Source organism: Dreissena polymorpha, chromosome 14, assembly GCF_020536995.1.
Source record: "Dreissena polymorpha isolate Duluth1 chromosome 14, UMN_Dpol_1.0, whole genome shotgun sequence".
Taxonomy (NCBI): Eukaryota; Metazoa; Mollusca; class Bivalvia; order Myida; family Dreissenidae; genus Dreissena; species Dreissena polymorpha.
In genome coordinates, this window is record NC_068368.1 from 43,836,022 (window position 1) to 43,856,505 (window position 20,484).

At 38.8% G+C, this 20,484-nt stretch overlaps 1 protein-coding gene across 3 annotated transcripts in view; it reads left to right on the forward strand.

The window, feature by feature from the left end:
• LOC127858402 (myosin-IIIa-like) overlaps positions 1 to 20,484 on the forward strand; it is a 75,982-nt gene that overhangs the window by 42,448 nt on the left and 13,050 nt on the right. For 2 of the 3 annotated variants that reach the window (XM_052395535.1, XM_052395538.1), the window contains 10 exons: positions 2,601 to 2,714; positions 3,849 to 3,921; positions 6,142 to 6,197; positions 7,497 to 7,646; positions 7,925 to 8,036; positions 8,241 to 8,393; positions 10,989 to 11,093; positions 15,117 to 15,275; positions 19,388 to 19,545; positions 19,984 to 20,056. In XM_052395535.1, the coding sequence (XP_052251495.1) occupies positions 2,601 to 2,714; positions 3,849 to 3,921; positions 6,142 to 6,197; positions 7,497 to 7,646; positions 7,925 to 8,036; positions 8,241 to 8,393; positions 10,989 to 11,093; positions 15,117 to 15,275; positions 19,388 to 19,545; positions 19,984 to 20,056 (1,153 nt within the window). The remainder of the gene's footprint in view (positions 1 to 2,600; positions 2,715 to 3,848; positions 3,922 to 6,141; positions 6,198 to 7,496; positions 7,647 to 7,924; positions 8,037 to 8,240; positions 8,394 to 10,988; positions 11,094 to 15,116; positions 15,276 to 19,387; positions 19,546 to 19,983; positions 20,057 to 20,484) is intronic. The other variant, XM_052395536.1, reaches the window with a different exon arrangement.

The following is a 20,484-nucleotide window of genomic DNA, read 5'->3' on the forward strand; positions in this document are numbered from 1 at the left end:
AATGTTCTAAAAAATGATTTTTGTGAAACTTTATAAACACTCTTAAAGTCACATTTTTGGCCAATATTCGTGGAACTTGCTCATAGCATTTGTTTAAATGATACTTTCCCCTAATTTGACATTTTTCTGGTCAGTTGAAAAACATTACATCCAGGGGGTAGGGCAGTTTTCCTTATGTGGACTTAATGAAGCCTTGTTAACTCTCTTAAAGGCACATTTTCCACCAAATATTCATGAAACTAGCTTAGAATATTTTTCCTAATGATATCTAGGCCGAGATTGAAAATGGCTCCAGTCTGTTGAAAAACAATGCTCCCAGGGGGGCAGGGCAGTTTTCTTTATATGGCAGTTGTCAGACTTTTAACTCTATAAATGTCATATTTTTAGTCCAATCTTTATTAAACTTGCTAAGAACATTTGTTCTAATGATGTGTTGGCCAAGTTTGAAAATGGTTCCAGTCCATTTAAAAACATGGCAGTCAAGTGGCTGGTCAGTTTTCCTTATATTGTTATAGTGAAACATTGTTAACACTCTAGAAGTCACATTTTTTGCCCAATTTTCATACCGGGTAATTTATTTTTAATGATATCTCAGCAGATATCAGAAATGGTTCTGGACCATTGAACAACTTGGCTGCAAAGGATCAGGGCCATTTTCCTTATATGGCATTAGTGAAACCTTGTGAACAAGGCAGAAGTATCATATTTTGCAGAATAATCATAATAGTTGCATAGAACATTGGTTTTAATAATATGTCAGGAGAGTTCTTTCTTTATTCTAAAAACATTGCAAAAATGCAGGGATTTCTTTTCCCCTGCATCTGGCTTGTGTCATGCACTAAAATCACACAAATAAACATTCTTATCATAAGGGATTGAAATGAAGAGGAACAAAAACGCGAGGTAAAATTATATGGCATTAGTGAAACCTTGTGAACAAGGCAGAAGTATCATATTTTGCAGAATAATCATAACAGTTGCATAGAACATTGGTTTTAATAATATGGCAGGAGAGTTCTTTCTTTATTCTAAAAACATTGCAAAAATGCAGGGATTTCTTTGCCCCTGCATCTGGCTTGTGTCATGCACTAAAATCACACAAATAAACATTCTTATCATAAGGGATTGAAATGAAGAAGAACAAAAACGCGAGGTAAAATTTTATTTCGACATTATATTTGCAATTCAATACTGCATAAATAAATGCGGCATAAAGAATGCAGGTTAACAGGTACAAAGTTAGTAGAATCATGCCTTTCAAAAAAATAAATATGAAAATCAGTACGCGTCTTTTCAGGATGCCCAATGAGAATTTCTCCAAACAAGAAAATCATCACACATATAAAATGCTTGTAACATGGACAAGTATTCTCATTATTCGTCAATAGGCGTTATATTGTTTGTTATTGTAGGAATACAATTCTACTTTAAATACTCTGTGTCCATACATTTCTAGAAAAAGAACTTGTTTTAAAACATATGCATTATCATGACAAAACTTTTAAAATCTTAAAATTTTTGCTGAAGCTTCTTAGAAATGTTCAATTTTCTTAAAGTCTCAGGTGAGCAGCCTTCTTTATAAAGTACCGGAAAACGGCACTTTCCCAAGAAGGAAAAAACTACAAATTTCCTAATTGCATTAATAAATCCCAATGGAGGGTTTAAAAAAAAAAGTTGTTTTTTTTTAAATAAAATGCAACATTTAGTTAGTTTCCCTATGCAGCTATATGGCTTGGCCCTTAGTTAATATAATATTGATAACTTGACAACATTTAGTTATCAATTCTAAAATATTTGGGAGCAAAAAATCAAATACACCAATTTCCCAATATGAAGACTTCACAACATGAATTTTCTCAATTTAAGGGTTTTTCGTGCACAATTTTCCCAATTGGGCTGGTACCAGTACTTTTCACGATTGGGCAAAAAAATCGCTTATGTTAACTAAGGTTACACTATGCTTTGAAAAATGACATCTTACGCACAAAAACCTGTCCTGTTGTTTTGTGTTTTTTTTTCAAGATTTCATGAATTTTTTCAACAATTTATATTTTTTTCCGTTGTTACTGTTGGTTAGAACCTAAAAAAAATTGTTTGATTGTTCTGGGAAACCGGGGATTGATTCATGTGGGTACAATGTTGTCCCAGATAAGCCTGTGCAGTTTGCACAGGTTAATGAAGGACGACACTTTCCACCTTAACTGGAATGTTTCTAAGAAGATACTTCCTTTAACCCTTTGCATGCTGGGAAATTTGTCGTCTGCTAAAATGTCGTCTGCTGAATTTGTAAAATAAGCATTTTCTTCATTTTTTTTCAAAGAATAATATCAGAATAGCAAACAGTTTGGATCCAGATGAGACGCCACGTTCTGTGGCGTCTCATCTGGATCCAAACTGTTTGCAAAGGCCTTTAAAATTCGGTTCCCGCACTGAAAGGGTTAAACAAAAAATACTATTTAAGTGGAAAGTGTCGTCCCAGATTAGCCTGTGTTTACTGCACAGGCTAATCTGTGTTAATACTTTACGCACAAGCATTAAGCCCCATTTTCCAAGAGCAAAGCTCCAATGTTTTATTTCTCTCTTGTTGCCAACTCCGGTAGGGGAGGCTCTATGCGAGGCAAGTGGCAGCGTCCAGCTTTCAATCAACCTGAGAGACGACACTATGCCCCAGGAGATAGCCTGTCACGGCAGGCAGGCAGGAAGATACGACAGAAGTAAGAGAATTCAATATAAGTATGTATTCATTAAAATCAAACAAGAACTTTTCATACATTTTCTACATCCTCTTAAAGGCCTCTTGTAAAACTGTGAAAAATCTTGTCGCCATTTTCAGTCATTGAGCAAAATTCCAGAAAAATTAGTCATTTTGTGAAGTTCCTAAGTAAAATAAAATGAAGTCATTTGACACAAATCCTTAATTGTCTCGCTATTTCTTAAAATTCTTAGTTTCACAGATTACATGTAGACCCTAGTATTACTTCATAACAATTCCATGTATGAACAAGATTTTGTATTAAATTTTAGTAAAATATTTTTTATTGCTATTTTATATCTGAAAAATGCAGTAAACAATGACTAAAATTAAAGGCATTTATGCTTGATCATATTTTGTAAAAAAATATCTGAATTACATATCTTGTGACTTCTGCTATTTAAATACTCACTCTTATGTGTTAAGTTGGTATCTGTTTCATGACTTTAAATGTAAAGTTCTTAAGTGATTAAGTTTTTGTTGTTAAATCACAAACAAAATGGATGAATATATCTGAACTCATTCATGTAGACAATAATTTATTATCAATTACTTCAAATATGCAATTTGTTTGTTTCCTTCATTTGAAACTTAATTAAGCAGTATTTTTTTCATTCAAATTTGGGTCCTGTATGGGCGACCTATTCCCAATGGAAAAAAAAGTATATTTTATCCCAAAAGGGACCTGAAGGCTGAAATTTCACTCCCAATTGAAGATTTAAAAAAATTGTTTCAATAAGTCTCAACATTTTATTCATCTCAAATCCAGCTCTATAAGTTAAACCTTAGCAAATATAGTGTTAATATCTCTGTTATTCTCAATTTTCAGCATTTGTTAGCAAAAAAGTGAACAACACTAATTTCCCAAATTAGTCAAAATGATGGGAATTTTCCCAATCCAAAGGGACCAGGCCCCATTCCCAAAATGGTGGAAAAAACACTGTTAAGTTTAGGACAAGTAGTATCTGGATACATTTTTTCTGCTCTCAGGTTTTTTTTTTAAATTTGATTTAATTGTAAGTTAATATGAACTATCCATTATACATTATGAGTAAATCTTGCTTAACCATCCCTTATACTTCTATTGCTGCTGTAGGATGAAAGAACAGGCCAACTTTGTAGACATTCCAGTAACATCTAACCCTAATTTCTCCAGTGCTCATTTCAAGGTAGGTCCTGTAGACATCTAGTGACATCTAACCCTAATCATCCAGTGCTCATTTCAAGGTAAGTCCTGTAGACATGACAGTGACATCTAACCCTAATCCTCCAGGACTCATTTCAAGGTAAGTCCTGTAGTCATTACAGTGTCATCTGACTCTATTTCCTTCAGTGCTCATTTCAAGGTAAGTCCTGTAGACAAAACAGTTTCATCTAACCGTTATTCCCCCAATGCTCATTTCAAGGTAAGTCATGTAGACATTACAGTGACATCTAACCCTTATACCTCCAGTGCTCACTTCAAGGTAAGTCATGTAGACATCTAACCCTAATTCTGCCGGTGCTCATTTCAAGGTAAGTCCTGTAGACATTGCAGTGACATCTAATCCTAATTCCTCCAGTACTCATTTCAAGGTAAGTCCTGTAGACATTACAGTGTCATCTAACCCTAATTCCTTCTGTGCTCATTTCAATGTAAGTCCTGTAGAAATTACAGTGACATCTAACCCTAATTCCTCTAGTACTCATTTTAAGGTAAGTCCTGTAGACATTGCAGTGACATCTCTAATTACTCTAGTTCTCATTTCAATGTAAGTCATGTAGACATTACAGTGTCATCTAATCCTAATTCCTCTAGAACTCATTTCAAGGTAAGTCCTGTAGACATTGCAGTGACATCTAACCCTTATTCCTCCGGTGCTCATTTCAAGGTAAGTCCTGTAGACATTACAGTGACATCTAACCCTAATTCCTCCGGTGCTCATTTCAAGGTAAGTCTTGTAGACATTGCAGTGACATCTAACGCTAATTACTCCAGTGCTAATTTCAAGGTAAGTCCTGTAGACATTATAGTGACATCTAACCCTTATTCCTCCGGTGCTCATTTCAAGGTAAGTCTTGTAGACATTGCAGTGACATCTAACCCTAATTACTCCAGTGCTAATTTCAAGGTAAGTCCTGTAGACATTGCAGTGACATCTAACCCTAATTCCTCTAGTACTAATTTCAAGGTAAGTACTCTTCTAAGAATCCTGTCTTACACCTGTTGTAGATGGGGTGAGTACCACAAACATACTCAATTATGAATTTCTTGAGAGGTCGCAGTGGTGTAGTTGATATGGTGGTCACCTAGCAACCAGGAGGTCATGGGTTTGATCCCCACTGTGGTAGGGTGCTTTAGATTTCTCCCACCAAATACTGGTTCTAGTCCCAGGAAACTGGAGAGCGTTTCTAATAAGCCTTAGGCTTTCTATGCAATCAAGCTAACATAAATATGTTTAAACTACAAGGTTGACCATCGTGCTCCATTATGTGTTTACAGAAGTTTTTTAGGTTTGAGTCTGTCTCAAATATGAGTTTGAAGAAGAAAGTGTGAATATTCCAATAGATGAGATTTGAGAGTGTTTGTGAACTGACATACATTCTCAACACTCTTCTAAATTGAGCTACAAATTATAATGTTCATGATACTTGGCCCAGGGATTTCACTGAGCCCTTAATGGCTTATTTTCTCCCATAACTTCTTCTCTACTCCCTCCAATGGTCCAGTCAGGTATTTATTGAATTATTTTGTTTGTAAAAGAAATTGCAAAGTAAAATTATCAATGATCCCATTAGAAAATCGGATATCATGAAATATTTTCAATGTTGGTGTCTATGTTGTGAAAAATTGTATTACAATTGTAAAATTTGCAAAATAAATCACTTATATCTAACTTGGGTCAATACTTTGATTTGAAGCAAGTTTTAAGCTCGGCTGTTTTCGGAGAAAACCCGAGGTATTGTCATAGCCAGCTCGTCGTCCGATGTCCGTGTCATGCTCAAACCATAACATTTTGTTAAGGTTTTGAAGATTGGCTCTAAAATCAAAGTGCTTCAACCTACAATTTTGAAACTAAATATGTAGCTGCACTTTGATGAATTATACATGCCTCACCCATTTTTGGGTCACTAGGTCAAAGGTCAAGGTCACTATGACCTCTAAAAAAAAAAAAAAAATCTGACAAGCTTTCATTTATTCAAAACTGCACCGCAGCCGAGCGTGGCACCCGTTATGCGGTGCTCTTGATACTTTTGGAACGTTCCAGGACTTGTTGTCTCCTCATTCCTTCTTGCAGGAAAAACATCCCCATTTGTTATCTTTGCAGGAATAATAAGGATGCTTATTGTTCATCTGAAATTTTATATAATAATCAGCAAGTTGAATATGTAACTGGTTAATATTTCAGAATTCCTTGCAGTTGCTTGTAACCAAACTGAAAAATTCACAACCACAGTTTATACGGTAAGAACTGATATCTTAAACTTAAAGCACACAAAAGGTACAACACAATACTAAATTTGTGTACATACATGATTGCATAGCTCAGTTAACCCTTTCCCACTCAGAAGCAAAGTGAAAATGTCTATATGCAAACAGCATACATCCAGAACAGCCTGCGAGTAACTTGCAGTTCAGGTTTTATGCTGTTTGCCACTCATCTAGGTTTGTGTTTGAGTAATAGTTGCAGGTTTGTGTTGTTGTGAGATGAAGGTATTGATCTGAACATTACAAGAGGAACCTAGCATGCTTTTTAGCTCAACTATTCGTAAAATAGTTTGTGCTGTACTACTGGCCCATTTGTCGACAGTGATGTATGGATCTACGTAATGCTGTGATTAATGTAAGGGTGAATATCTCCATATTACTGTATTTACTAGAGGTATTGACCTTAAACTACACGTATGTTCTGGGTCAATGTGTGAGGTCACTGACCAAGTTCAATTACTCTGGATACATCTCCTCGTCTCTTGCATCTATTACAGCTATTGAAATGTAACTTAAACTTTTACCACTTTGATAAATATTTTTATGCATTTGTAGTCCCATAAAAAGTTAAATTTAATTAAAGACCTTTCTTACTAGATTCAAGTTTTAAGGGCTTCATTACCAACTGTTAGATACTGATGAGCAGCAAACAGCATAAAACTAGAACAGACTGTGAAAATGTCCCTTTAACATTTTTGTTTTGTTTTGTATCACAATTTTTTTAACAATATCTGTAGATTTTAATTTCTTGTAATAATTTGTTATGCATTTTCATAGAATTGTTGGAGTTTGTTTGTTGAACACTTAGACCAGTGAATAATTAGTATCATTGAACGACTGAAACAAAACTTGTTCTTGAGAGTTGTTTTCATATTTGGTGTTTGAGATCAGTGACATCAGTTTAGACACTCTTAATTGCATTTCCTTAGTAAATCTGGTACCAGTGTGTTTGAGATCACTGCCAGATTGTAGTCTTCCAGATTGCGATGGGGACACTATTACTATCCACTACAGAAATACGAATATGAAACTCTAAAAAATCAGCAGAAAAAAATTATTGTAAGGGTCAGCTAGTGTAATGCAATACAGAACACCAACCTTCATATCTTTGTTATTAAGGAGCATTAAACCCACCTATTGCTCAGGTGTATAAAACGCACCTATTTTTCAGGTGCATAAAACCCACCTATTTTTCAGGTGCATTAAACCCACCTATTTTTCCGGTGCATAAAACCCACCTATCTTTCAGGTGCATAAAACCCACCTATCTTTCAGGTGCATAAAACCCAACAGCGAGAAGTTACCGAACACGTTTGACAGCAAGCTGGTGCTGGACCAGTTGTCAAGTACAGGTGTCCTGGAGATGACGAAGATCCGTCGCCTTGGTTACCCCACCCGTCTGCCATTCCATGTCTTCCTGCAGAGGTAGGAAATGCGTGTTTACGGTGTAAGTGACTGAATCTGTATGCAAGTCAAGCAAATTGACTTTTGATGGATAAAACCTTTCTAGACACTTTCAAAGATTTTTATTGAAAGCCTATGTTCATAATTTATCAAATGTTTCAACCAGCGAATGCAACCTCCATAACTTTGTTTTATAATTTAAAAGATGTCAACTTTGGAACTAGAAAATGTAACTGAATGTATACATGTACATAATTAAACAATAAAGTAATTCATAATTCTGTGTGTTTCTTATTCAGGTATAAGTTCATCGCCTTCCCGTTGACTGCATACATTGAGCCAAATCCTCAAAGCATTTCTGTGATACTTAAGGCTGCCCGGATTGCTGATGCTCAAATTGGGCTGACAAAGGTATTTATTTTAAAATTTTAAAATAACAAATTTTTGGCTTTGAGACAAATATACCCAACCTTTGAAATCAGGACATCGAATGTCCAGATTACAGCATCCAGTTTACACATTTGCATCATGTTGTCACTTATGAGTTTACCCTAAATGATATTGCGGCTTATGAGTTTACCGTAAATTGAGTTTCATTTTATCCTTTTCCTGCAGGTATTTCTCAAGTATTTCCATGTGGACCAGTTGAACTTGATTCTGGACAATCAGATGGTGGCAGTCTCTCGGGTACAGGCCTGGCTGCGCTGCTACCGTGCCCGCCTGCGCTTCCACTACGACATGAAAATGGCCAGACAGGATGAGGAAGAGGTAAGGGGTATGGCCTGAAATAAGGTGAAGGGGTGTGGCCTAAAATAAAGTGAAGGGGTATAACCTAGAATAAAGTGAAGGGGTATGGCCTAGAATAAAGTGAAGGGGTGTGGCCTAGAATAAAGTGAAGGGGTATGGCCTAGAATAAAGTGAAGGGGTGTGGCCTAGAATAAAGTGTAGGGGTATGGCCTAGAATAAAGTGAAGGGGTATGGCCAAGAATAAAGTGAAGGGGTGTGGCCTAGAATGAAGTGGAGGGGTATGGCCTAAAATAAAGTGAAGGGGTATGGCCTAAAATGAAGTGAAGTGGTGTGGCCTAAAATAAAGTGAAGGGGTGTGGCCTAAAATAAATTGAAGGGGTGTGGCCTAAAATAAAGTGAAGGGATGTGGCCTATGAAAAAGTGAGAGGGTTTAGCCTTAAATAAACAAAGGGGTTTTGGTCTAAAATAAAGGGATGGGTGTGGCCTAAATGAAGTTATGGGTGTGACCGAAAACGAAATAAGGGATCATGGCCTGAAATAAAATGTGCGGGTGTTCCCTAAAATGAAGTGGGTGGGTTTGGCATTAAATAAGGTGAGGGTTGTGCATAAAATATAGTGAAGGGGTGTGGTCTTCAATAAATTGAGAGAGTGTAGCATAAATTAAGTGATGGATGGGGCCTTGAATAAAGTGAGGGGGTGGGGCCTAAAATAATGTTAGGGGTGGGGCCTAAAATAAAGTAAGAAGGTTTAGCCTAAAATAACGTGAAGGGGTGTTGCCTCAAATAAAGTGAGGGAGTGTGGCCTTAAACTAAGTGAGGGGATGTAGCATAAAATTTAGTAAGAGGGAGTGACCTAATATAAAGTGAGATTTGTAGCCTAAACAAAAAATGACAGCCAGTGGCATAAAATAAAGTGATGGAGTGTTTTCTGAAATAAAGTAATGGAGTGTGACCTGAAATAAAGTGAGAGTCTGTGGTGTTTGTAAGTGAGGGGTTCTAGCCTAAATAATGTTAGAATTGCGGTCTAAATAAAGAAAAGAGATGAAGCAAAAATGTGAGGGGTGGAATAAAAAATAAAGTGAGGAGTTGCAAATTGTTTTTTTCTCAAAAATAGTGAAACTATGAACATTTGCAATTTGTAATTTTGTTTGTGTTTTTTTCCATAAGCAGTTGTTTGTATCTTATGAGTTTGAGTATTAAATACTTTTCAGTTTGTTGCATCCCCGTGGGGGGGGGGGGGGGGTAACTTCCCAAATTTTAGGGTTGGGGTGTCCCGCTGAGACTTCCGAAATGTGACCTATTTTTATACTGGGACTCTGATAAAGTAGACCCATTTTGATGCAAGATTTTTGAAAAAGTATACCCATTTGTATACGATACCCTTGAGGAAGTGGACCCATTTCAATACAAGAAGTTTGATAAACTGGACCCATTTAAATACTAGAATTTTATACAGTGGACACATTTCATACTAGAATTTTAATCTCTTTTATATCAATACAGTATACTTATTGAATTTGCTTTTTTATCTTTCCCGCTACTGAAATTTACTTTTTGATATCCATTTATAAACAAGAATGACTGTTTATCATACCCATTTTGATACTGATACTTTCAAATCTATATGTATTTATATACAAGCAAATATCTGATTTCAATACCCATATCTATACTTAGTTGCTCAAACCCCCACCCCCCCCCCCCCCCCCCCCGAGTTGCATCTGGATCAGATGGTTTAAAATGTCACAATTTATTTTTTTACCATTGTCTGTAACCTTCACAAACAACTATTCTACCTTTACTAGCCAGGACACAATAACCAATAATTCTCCATTTGTATTTAATTATGCCTCCCTTCGAAGAAGAGGGAGTATATTGTTTTGCACATGTCGGTCGGTCCGTCCGTCCGTCTGTCCGTCCACCAGATGGTTTTCGGATGATAACTCAAGAACGCTTAGGCCTAGGATCATAAAACTTCATAGGTACATTGATCATGACTTGTAGATGACCCCTATAGATTTTGAGGTCACTAGGTCAAAGGTCAAGGTCACAGGGACTCGGAAGTAGTAAAATGGTTTTCGGATGATAACTCAAGAACGCGTAAACCTAGGATTATGAAACTTCATAGGTACATTGATCATGACTCGCAGATGACCCCTATTGATTTTCAGGTCACTAGGTCAAAGGTCAAGGTTACAGTGACTTGAAATAGAAAAATGGTTTCCGGATGATATCTCAAGAACGCTTACGCCTAGGATCATGAAACTTCATAGGTACATTGATCATGACTGGCAAATGACCCCTATTGATTTTCAGGTCACTAGGTCAAAGGTCAAGGTCACAGTGACTAGAAACAGTAAAATGGTTTCCTGATGATAACTCAAGAATAAATAGGCCTATCATGAAACTTAATAGGTACATTGATCATGACTGGCAGATGAACCCTATTGACTTTCAGGTCACTAAGTCAAAGGTCAAGGTCACAGTGACAAAAAACGTATTCACACAATGGCTGCCACTACAACTGACAGCCCATATGGGGGGCATGCATGTTTTACAAACAGCCATTGTTCTTTTCATGTTTCCAAAACAACTGTTGATGACCTTCACTTTTCAGATGGGGTTGCTAGGCAACTACATTTCTCACCAGGGGGAGAATGTGTACCAGTTCATAGCCAATCAAAACCTTCTGGACATGGAGAGAGCGGCACATGAGGCCAGGGTATGTACACCACACATGATGCCAGGGTATTTACACCACACATGAGGCCAGGGTATGTACACCAGGGCCCATACACATGAGGCCAGGGTATGTACACCACACATGAGGCCAGGGTATGTACACCAGGGCCCGTACACATGAGGCCAAGGTATGTACACCAGGGCCCGCACACATGAGGCCAGGGTATGTACACAAGGGCCCTTACTCATGAAGACAGGGTATGTACACCAGGGCCCGTACACATGAGGCCAGGGTATGTACACAAGGGCCTGTACTCATGAGGACAGGGTATGTACACAAGGGCCCGTACACATGAGGCCAGGGTATGTACACCAGGGCCTCTACTCATGAGGCCAGGGTATGTACACCACACATGAGGCCAGGGTATGTACACCAGGGCCCGTACACATGAGGCCAGGGTATGTACATCAGGGCCCGTACTCATGAGGACAGGGTATGTACATCAGGGCCCGTACACATGAGGCCAGGGTATGTACATCAGGGCCCGTACACATAAGGCCAGGGTATGTACACCAGGGCCTGTACACATGAGGCCAGGGTATGTACACCAGGGCCCGTACACATGAGGCCAGGGTATGTACACCAGGGCCCATACACATGAGGCCAGGGTATGTACACCAGGGCCCGTACACATGAGGCCAGGGTATGTACATCAGGGCCCGTACACATGAGGCCAGGGTATGTACATCAGGGCCCGTACTCATGAGGACAGGGTAGGTACACCAGGGCCCGTACACATGACGTCAGGGTATGTACACCAGGGCCCGTACACATGAGGACAGGGTATGTACACCAGGGCCCGTACACATGAGGCCAGGGTATGTACATCAGGGCCCGTACACATGAGGCCAGGGTATGTACATCAGGGCCCGTACACATGAGGCCAGGGTATGTACACAAGGGCCCCTACACATGAGGCCAGGGTATGTACACAAGGGCCCGTACACATGAGGCCAGGGTATGTACACCAGGGCCCGTAAACATGAGGCCAGGGTATGTACACCAGGGCCCGTACACATGAGGCCAGGGTATGTACACCAGGGCCCATACACATGAGGCCAGGGTATGTACACCAGGGCCAATACACATGAGGACAGGGTATGTACATCAGGGCCCGTACACATGAGGCCAGGGTATGTACACAAGGGCCCGTACACATGAGGCCAGGGTATGTTCACAAGGGCCAATACACATGAGGCCAGGGTATGTACACCAGGGCCTGTACACATGAGGCCAGGGTATGTACACAAGGGCCCGTACACATGAGACCAGGGTATGTACACAAGGGCCTGTACACATGAGGCCAGGGTATGTACACCAGGGCCCGTACTCATGAGGACAGGGTATGTACACCAGGGCCCGTACACATGAGGCCAGGGTATGTACACCAGGGCCCGTACTCATGAGGCCAGGGTATGTACACCAGGGCCCCTACACATGAGGACAGGGTATGTACACAAGAGCCCGTACTCATGAGGCCAGGGTATGTACACCAGGGCCCATACACATGAGGACAGGGTATGTACACAAGAGCCCGTACTCATGAGGCCAGGGTATGTACATCAGGGCCCGTACACATGAGGCCAGGGTATGTACACAAGGGCCCGTACTCATGAGGCCAGGGTATGTACACAAGAGCCCGTACTCATGAGGCCAGGGTATGTACATCAGGGCCCTTACACATGAGGCCAGGGTATGTACACAAGGGCCCGTACTCATGAGGACAGGGTATGTACACAAGAGCCCGTACTCATGAGGACAGGGTATGTACATCAGGGCCCGTACACATGAGGCCAGGGTATGTACATCAGGGCCCGTACTCATGAGGACAGGGTATGTACACAAGGGCCCGTACACATGAGGTCAGGGTATGTACACAAGAGCCCGTACTCATGAGGCCAGGGTATGTACATCAGGGCCCTTACACATGAGGCCAGGGTATGTACACAAGGGCCCGTACTCATGAGGACAGGGTATGTACACAAGAGCCCGTACTCATGAGGACAGGGTATGTACATCAGGGCCCGTACACATGAGGCCAGGGTATGTACATCAGGGCCCGTACTCATGAGGACAGGGTATGTACACAAGGGCCCGTACACATGAGGTCAGGGTATGTACACCAGGGCCCGTACACATGAGGCCAGGGTATGTACATCAGGGCCTGTACACATGAGGCCAGGGTATGTACATCAGGGCCCATACTCATGAGGACAGGGTATGTACACCAGGGCCCATACACATGAGGCCAGGGTATGTACATCAGGGCCCGTACACATGAGGACAGGGTATGTACATCAGGGCCCGTACACATAAGGCCAGGGTATGTACATCAGGGCCCGTACACATGAGGCCAGGGTATGTACACCAGGGCCTGTACACATGAGGCCAGGGTATGTACACCAGGGCCCGTACACATGAGGCCAGGGTATGTACACCAGGGCCCGTACTCATGAGGACAGGGTATGTACATCAGGGCCCGTACTCATGAGGACAGGGTATGTACACCAGGGCCCATACACATGAGGCCAGGGTATGTACATCAGGGCCCGTACACATGAGGACAGGGTATGTACATCAGGGCCCGTACACATGAGGACAGGGTATGTACATCAGGGCCCGTACACATGAGGCCAGGGTATGTACATCAGGGCCCGTACACATGAGGACAGGGTATGTACATCAGGGCCCGTACACATGAGGACAGGGTATGTACATCAGGGCCCGTACTCATGAGGCCAGGGTATGTACATCAGGGCCCGTACACATGAGGCCAGGGTATGTACATCAGGGCCTGTACACATGAGGACAGGGTATGTACATCAGGGCCCGTACACATGAGGACAGGGTATGTACATCAGGGCCCGTACACATGAGGACAGGGTATGTACATCAGGGCCCGTACACATGAGGACAGGGTATGTACATCAGGGCCCGTACTCATGAGGACAGGGTATGTACATCAGGGCCCGTACACATGAGGCCAGGGTATGTACATCAGGGCCCGTACACATGAGGCCAGGGTATGTACATCAGGGCCCGTACTCATGAGGACAGGGTATGTACATCAGGGCCCGTACACATGAGGACAGGGTATGTACATCAGGGCCCGTACTCATGAGGACAGGGTGTGTACATCAGGGCCCGTACACATGAGGACAGGGTATGTATATCAGGGCCCGTACTCATGAGGCCAGGGTATGTACACAAGGGCCCGTACTCATGAGGCCAGGGTATGTACACCAGGGCCCGTACACATGAACAGTTAAGGTATAAACAATAATTTGTTTTTCTTATATTGTCTCTTACAAAAAATGATGATATTCAAAGGTGATTAATTTACCGTTTAGGCTCTTGCTGTCTGCCTAGTAATCTCAGATTTCTATAATGGGACACATGGTGATAACAGAAAAATAAAAAATACTAATTTTTAACTAAATAAATCAATTAAACATACTTATATTTGAAAAAAGCAAAACAGCTCTCAATTGGCTATGAAATATATTAGCCATATCTATATATGGATCATCATTTATAAAAATAAAACAAATTATTAAGTGTTTTCATTTGGAAGTTATATATATATATATATATATATATATATATATATATATATATATATATATATATATATATTTTATATATTTTTTTTTTATTTATTTATATTTATTCATTTATTTATTTATTGATATGTATCATAAATAGTTTAACAAACATAGTTTAACAAAATGGTTCTTAACCATTAATTAATTTTTGAATGGAATTGCATAAGTTTGTCCTCAAAGAATGCAAACATTTTTTTTACTGATTTGGTATTCATTAAAGTTAAGAAAAAATAAATCAATTGAACGGTATTTTTCAAACATACAAATATCTGTACAGAAGTTCCTTTAAAAACAAAACAAACAATACTGATTTAAATTCCAATCAGTATAAAGCATCATATTTAAGAATCTGACTTGATGTTATGGTTTTGTGAAATTGTTTCTTAACACATTTCAGCAGTTGCTTTTACAGCAACAGCAGCAACAGCAACAACTACAACAGTATCAACAGGCGGCACAGAATGGTCACCATGGCAACGATGGGAGGACTGCTCGAATGTCTGATGTGTTCTCGCCGACTGTTCGCAACATCCACACTGACAGTGATTTCTGCAAGGTTTGTTTGCCACATGGGTCTGTCTTTGAAAATTGATTATACAACTATTATATCAACAAATTAAATTCTACAAATTTGATTTAAATCACACATTTTCTAACTTTAATTTGATAGCTTGTTTTACTTTACCATACTTCTTTTGATGGTCATTCATTTAAAACACATATTTGTTCTATTTGCCCTATTCAATTTTTCATATAAATTAAAATGACAAATTTATATGGGGTGAATTTGTAAGTGACAATTTTCTGATATTTAAGCACATGACATTGTTTCATTCCATATGATAAGCAAGAGATATTTTCCCATTCTTAAGAGAGCATTTATTATTTCACTGTTAAAGAAATATTTCCATGTTTACATTTTATTACACGTTATAAGCCCTATTAATGAAATATAAATGTTTACAGTCATCCAACTTGTTTCTACTTTGTGCTACAGATGTTTTAATCAAATGTTGAACGAAGCATATAATCTGTTGTTGGACATTTAGCCATTAACGCCAAGCCGTCCAGCTTTCAGCTAAATAAGTTATTAGACAAAGTGTTTGATCTGCACCTGTTGATGTACATCTTATGACATTCGTGAAATAACAATGTGTTTAAAACCAAACTAAATGTTCGCGTCTAATTTCCAGTATGCATTGCATGAAGTGTTGAAGAAAGCACATGCTCTGCACCCGGATGTATTTAATATGATGTACAAGAGATATTAATGCCTTCATAAAGAGAAAATCAAAAGTTAAACTATCAAAACAAGTATTTCTATGTTTTTAGCTCACCTGAGCGATAGCTCGGGGTGAGCTATTGTGATCACTCAGCGTCCGGCGTCCGTCCGTCCGTCTGTCTGTCTGTCTGTAAACAATTTGTAAACATCTTCTTCTACTAAACCATTGAGCCAATTTCAACTAAATTTCATGTGGAGCATCCCTAGGTCATGGAACAAAAGAATTGTTAAAAAAAATTTGATCACATAACCAAGATGGCCGCCATGACCATATATGGTAAAAACCTTAAAAAATCTTCTTGTCAGAAACCGCTCATCAGATTTTCAAAAAATTTCACAGGGATGACCTTTGAAGGCTCCCCTGAAAAAGTTGTTCAAAGAAATTTGATTCGTCAAAAAACATGGCCGCAGGAGCTCGTTGAACTTTGCATGTTTATTCGTTTTTGCCTATTTTGTAAAAACTTTCAAAAATCTTCCACATTTTTCATGCAATCTGTATGAAATTTGGTCAGAATGTTTATCTTGAAGAAATCTGGGTTGGGATTGTATTTGGGTCATCTGGGGTCAAAAACTAGATCACTAGGTCAAATAATAGAAAACCTTGTGTAGACAATAGAGGTTACATTTTACATCCAATCTTTATGAAATTTGGTCAGAATGTTTGTCTTGATGAAATCTGGGTTGGAATTGTATATGGGTCATCTGGGGTCAAAAACTAGGTCACAAGGTCAAATAATAGAAAAACCTTTAACAGCATAATTAATTGTTTTTCACTAAGTGTATTATAATAATTTAAAAATCAGATTAAAGAGAATAACATTTTCTTTATTATGGTTTTTATTTCATGAAAATCCATAAAGGATAAGTGTTATTAATCGTTGCTTAATTATTGAACAATGCGAAATATCGGTATTGATTTTTTTCCTGACATGCAGTCCCAGATATTAACCGCTTTCAGCTGTAGACTGTGCTTCAATACATCGCCGTGTTATTGAGCTGAAAAATTGATACGCAGTCGGCATACACACCGGTCATCGAGACAAATTACTGATGTGAAAACAAATTGTACATCGTAGCGGCTTAAATAAACAATTACATCTGATTAAAGATTAAAGATTGCTGCCGATTTAAATCAATTTGAGTACTTTTTGCATATATTTAATGCCGAATGGGAAGCTGTGTTTAGACTCAAGTTGACAAAAATGGCAACGAGATACTTGCCTGTTGGATATAAGGTGAAAGATCTTGAAGGTGCATAAAATATGTGGCGCTGGGAATGGTTACACGAGAAAGACTACGCTGTAGTCTACGGGCGTGAGGGAAATGGTTGATAAAAGTGGAAGCTTGTGGAAAAGTGATTTGAGAAGTTTGTAAGAAAACCCTAAATTATCAGTCTTGTGGGAAGAAGGCATTTCGTTTCCACGCAGAGGACCCTAATCACATAAAGAATATAAGAACCCTCAAGACCAACCAGGTAGGGTTTTTATTTTTTTTAAACTAACACCCCGAATTTGGTTGTATTTTCTGTTGCTAAAGTTTATTGTTTAGTTTTTTTTGCATCAAAAATCAGCAAGATAGATCTAGCAAATTTGCCAATTTTTTTTATTAATAACGTTTGATTCATTGATTGTGAGCTTTTAAAATATTTTGACCTTTGAATAAAGCATAAAACAGGAAAAGAATTTTAACAGTAATTGAAAATACAATCAAATACGCCATTTTTGCTGACGGGGACAGGTCTTTTTTAGTTAAATAAAATGTTTTATTGTCACCAACATATGAGCCCAGCAGCGAGAAATGTTTTTTTTTACTTTTTGTAAAACAAATATGGGCAACCTACCGTAACCCAAATTCGACGATGTTCTATTTTTATCAATTAAATGGATGATTATTGTCTTGGAATCATTTCAAAGTAATACAGCCGAGTTTACAATTATTATTTTGTGCTATTTAACATTTCATTATTTCTTTAATTATTTGCTAAATATTGCTTCATGTAACCATTACATCGTCGAATTTTGGTCACACCGGGATACAATTATTTAGCATTCAAACAAAACGATTGGGATAAAAACTAGGGGAACCCATGCTGAAATTTTCAATTTTAACTGTTGAGCAGAAGCCACCATACCCAATTTTCTTTGGTGAATGTGGAGGCTTCTGGAAGCATGATTCTGTGAATATAAATGGTGACAAACATTTGATTCTGCATTTATTAAACATGTATTATTGACTTTTTAAAGTATGTGTGAAAAATATAATAATTTGTAACGACTGTTACAGGTTTGACCGGGTTCTTCAAAAGCAACACCTGCAGTCGAGTCCATGCCTGACAGTGGGTGCATGTGAATGAATTGCCTTTTGACTAACTTTTGTGTGTTCCTTATCAAATACATTAAGATTTTCAAATATATGTGTATGTTGTTTTTTTTAAGAAAATAGAATCACCAGAACAGGTACAGGCACCCTTTTAATGCGTCGAATCCAGGAGCTTCCGAGGGCCTCCGGCCCCCTTGTCCCCTGGACCCACTGAGGGCCCTGCGGCCCCCTGGCCCGCAGCTTTAAGTTCAGGATTTTCAAAATATCAAACTTTGACCCCTGCAAATGCTTTGCTAAAACTTTGGCTACAGTTTCTAAAATTTGGCTACACAAAATTCCATTTGGCTAAAAAGTTGGCTACAGAAATTTTTGGGCCAGGGGAGCCCTGTTTGGATTGTATTTGGGTCATCTGGGGTCAGCAACTAGGCACTAGGTCAAATAATAGAAAAACCTTGTGTAGACTATAGAGGTCACAGTTTTCATCAGACCTTAATGAAATAGAGTCAGAATGTTTGTCTTGTTAAAATCTGGGTTGGGATTGAATTTGGGTCATCTAGGGTCAAAAACTAGGTCAGATTTAAAAAAAACTTTTGTAGACAGTAGAGGTCACAGTCATTAAATCTTTATGAAATTTGACCAGAATATTAATCTTGATGAAATCTGGGTTGGGATTGTATTAGGGTCATCTGGGGTCAAAAACTAGGTCACCAGGTCAAATCATAGAAAAACTTTGTGAAGACAATAGAGGTCATAGTTTTCATATGATTTTAATGAAATATGGTCAGAATGTTTATCTTGATAATATCTGATTTTGGATCGTATATGGGTCATCTGGGGTCAAAAATTAAGTCACCGGGCCAATTCTAGTAAAACCTTGTGTAGATGAAAGAGGTCACAGTTTTCATCACGTCTTAATGAAATTTTGTCAGAATGTATTAATTAATGAAATTTGGCTTGGGATTGTATATGGGTCTAATAAAATTTAAGCTTATGAAGCAAGGTTAGTCAGGTGAGCGATTCAGGGCCATCATGGCCCTCTTGTTTACCGTTTCTCGTCTTATTTACAGTATGTATTGCATGAAGTGTTGAAGAGAGCACAGGATCTAGAGGCGGATGTATGGGGCAAGCTGTTCTATATGGAGTATGACAGGACTGTGGCCAAGTTCTACCTCTGTGATCATAGCGTCCTCATTGACGGATCTCACCAGGAATTTGATGGCCGAAGGTGACCTGTGATCTCTCACATGGCATGGCTATTCAGTAGTTATTCAGTAGCTCAAAATTGTATTTAGTCAAATGAAGAGCCAATTGTCAAAATCATAGTCATCAGGTGACACAATTTGGCAGATTTCTTTTAAAATAGCATATCAAATGAACTGTCCTAAAATAAAAAAGTAATTTTTCTAATGGATGAAAACCCATATGTCTGAAAATTTAGAGTTACAAAATAATAATTATTTTGGCATAAAACGGGGGTGTCCTGAGATTTAGTGTATAAAAATTAAAGTTATTATGGTAAGCTTTATTACAGTGATCACAAATGTTATATTAATTTTGTAAAAGGTTACTTAGTCTTTAACATTAATAAAAACGATTGTACGTATTTATCTTACAGATACCTTTCTATATTTCACAACTTAAACCATTCATTATTCTTATTTAGAATTGGACTTGGACCGTTCCCAAATGCTGATCGTGATGAAATCACCAGCGAGATTCGAAATTTTATTGGACAGGTTGGTAAAGTTATGATGCTTCGGCTGGGTATGAAAACAACAACTAAATGCTGGGTAATTTAAGTGAACATTTTAAAATGAGCCGTACTCTAGGAAAATTGGCATTTTTTGTTCAAAAGAAGTCTCTTCTTAGCAAACATCAAGTTTAGGCCGAAAGTGTCTGTGCGAACTACACAGACTAATCTGGGGTGACACTTAAAGCACATGCAGGGTTCCCAGCCAACCTGGAAATCAGGGAAAACCTGGAAAAAGACTTGCACTTTTTCCAGTCAGGGAAAAGTCAGGGAATTTGGGAAAAGTTCCTGAAATCAGGGAAAAATCAGGGAATTTGGTTTGGTCAGACTTTCCTGACTTGTGTCGAAAAGTCCATACAGTTAAAACAGCAAATTTATTGATTCCTCTGCATGGCTATGGTGGCTTTGTAGTAT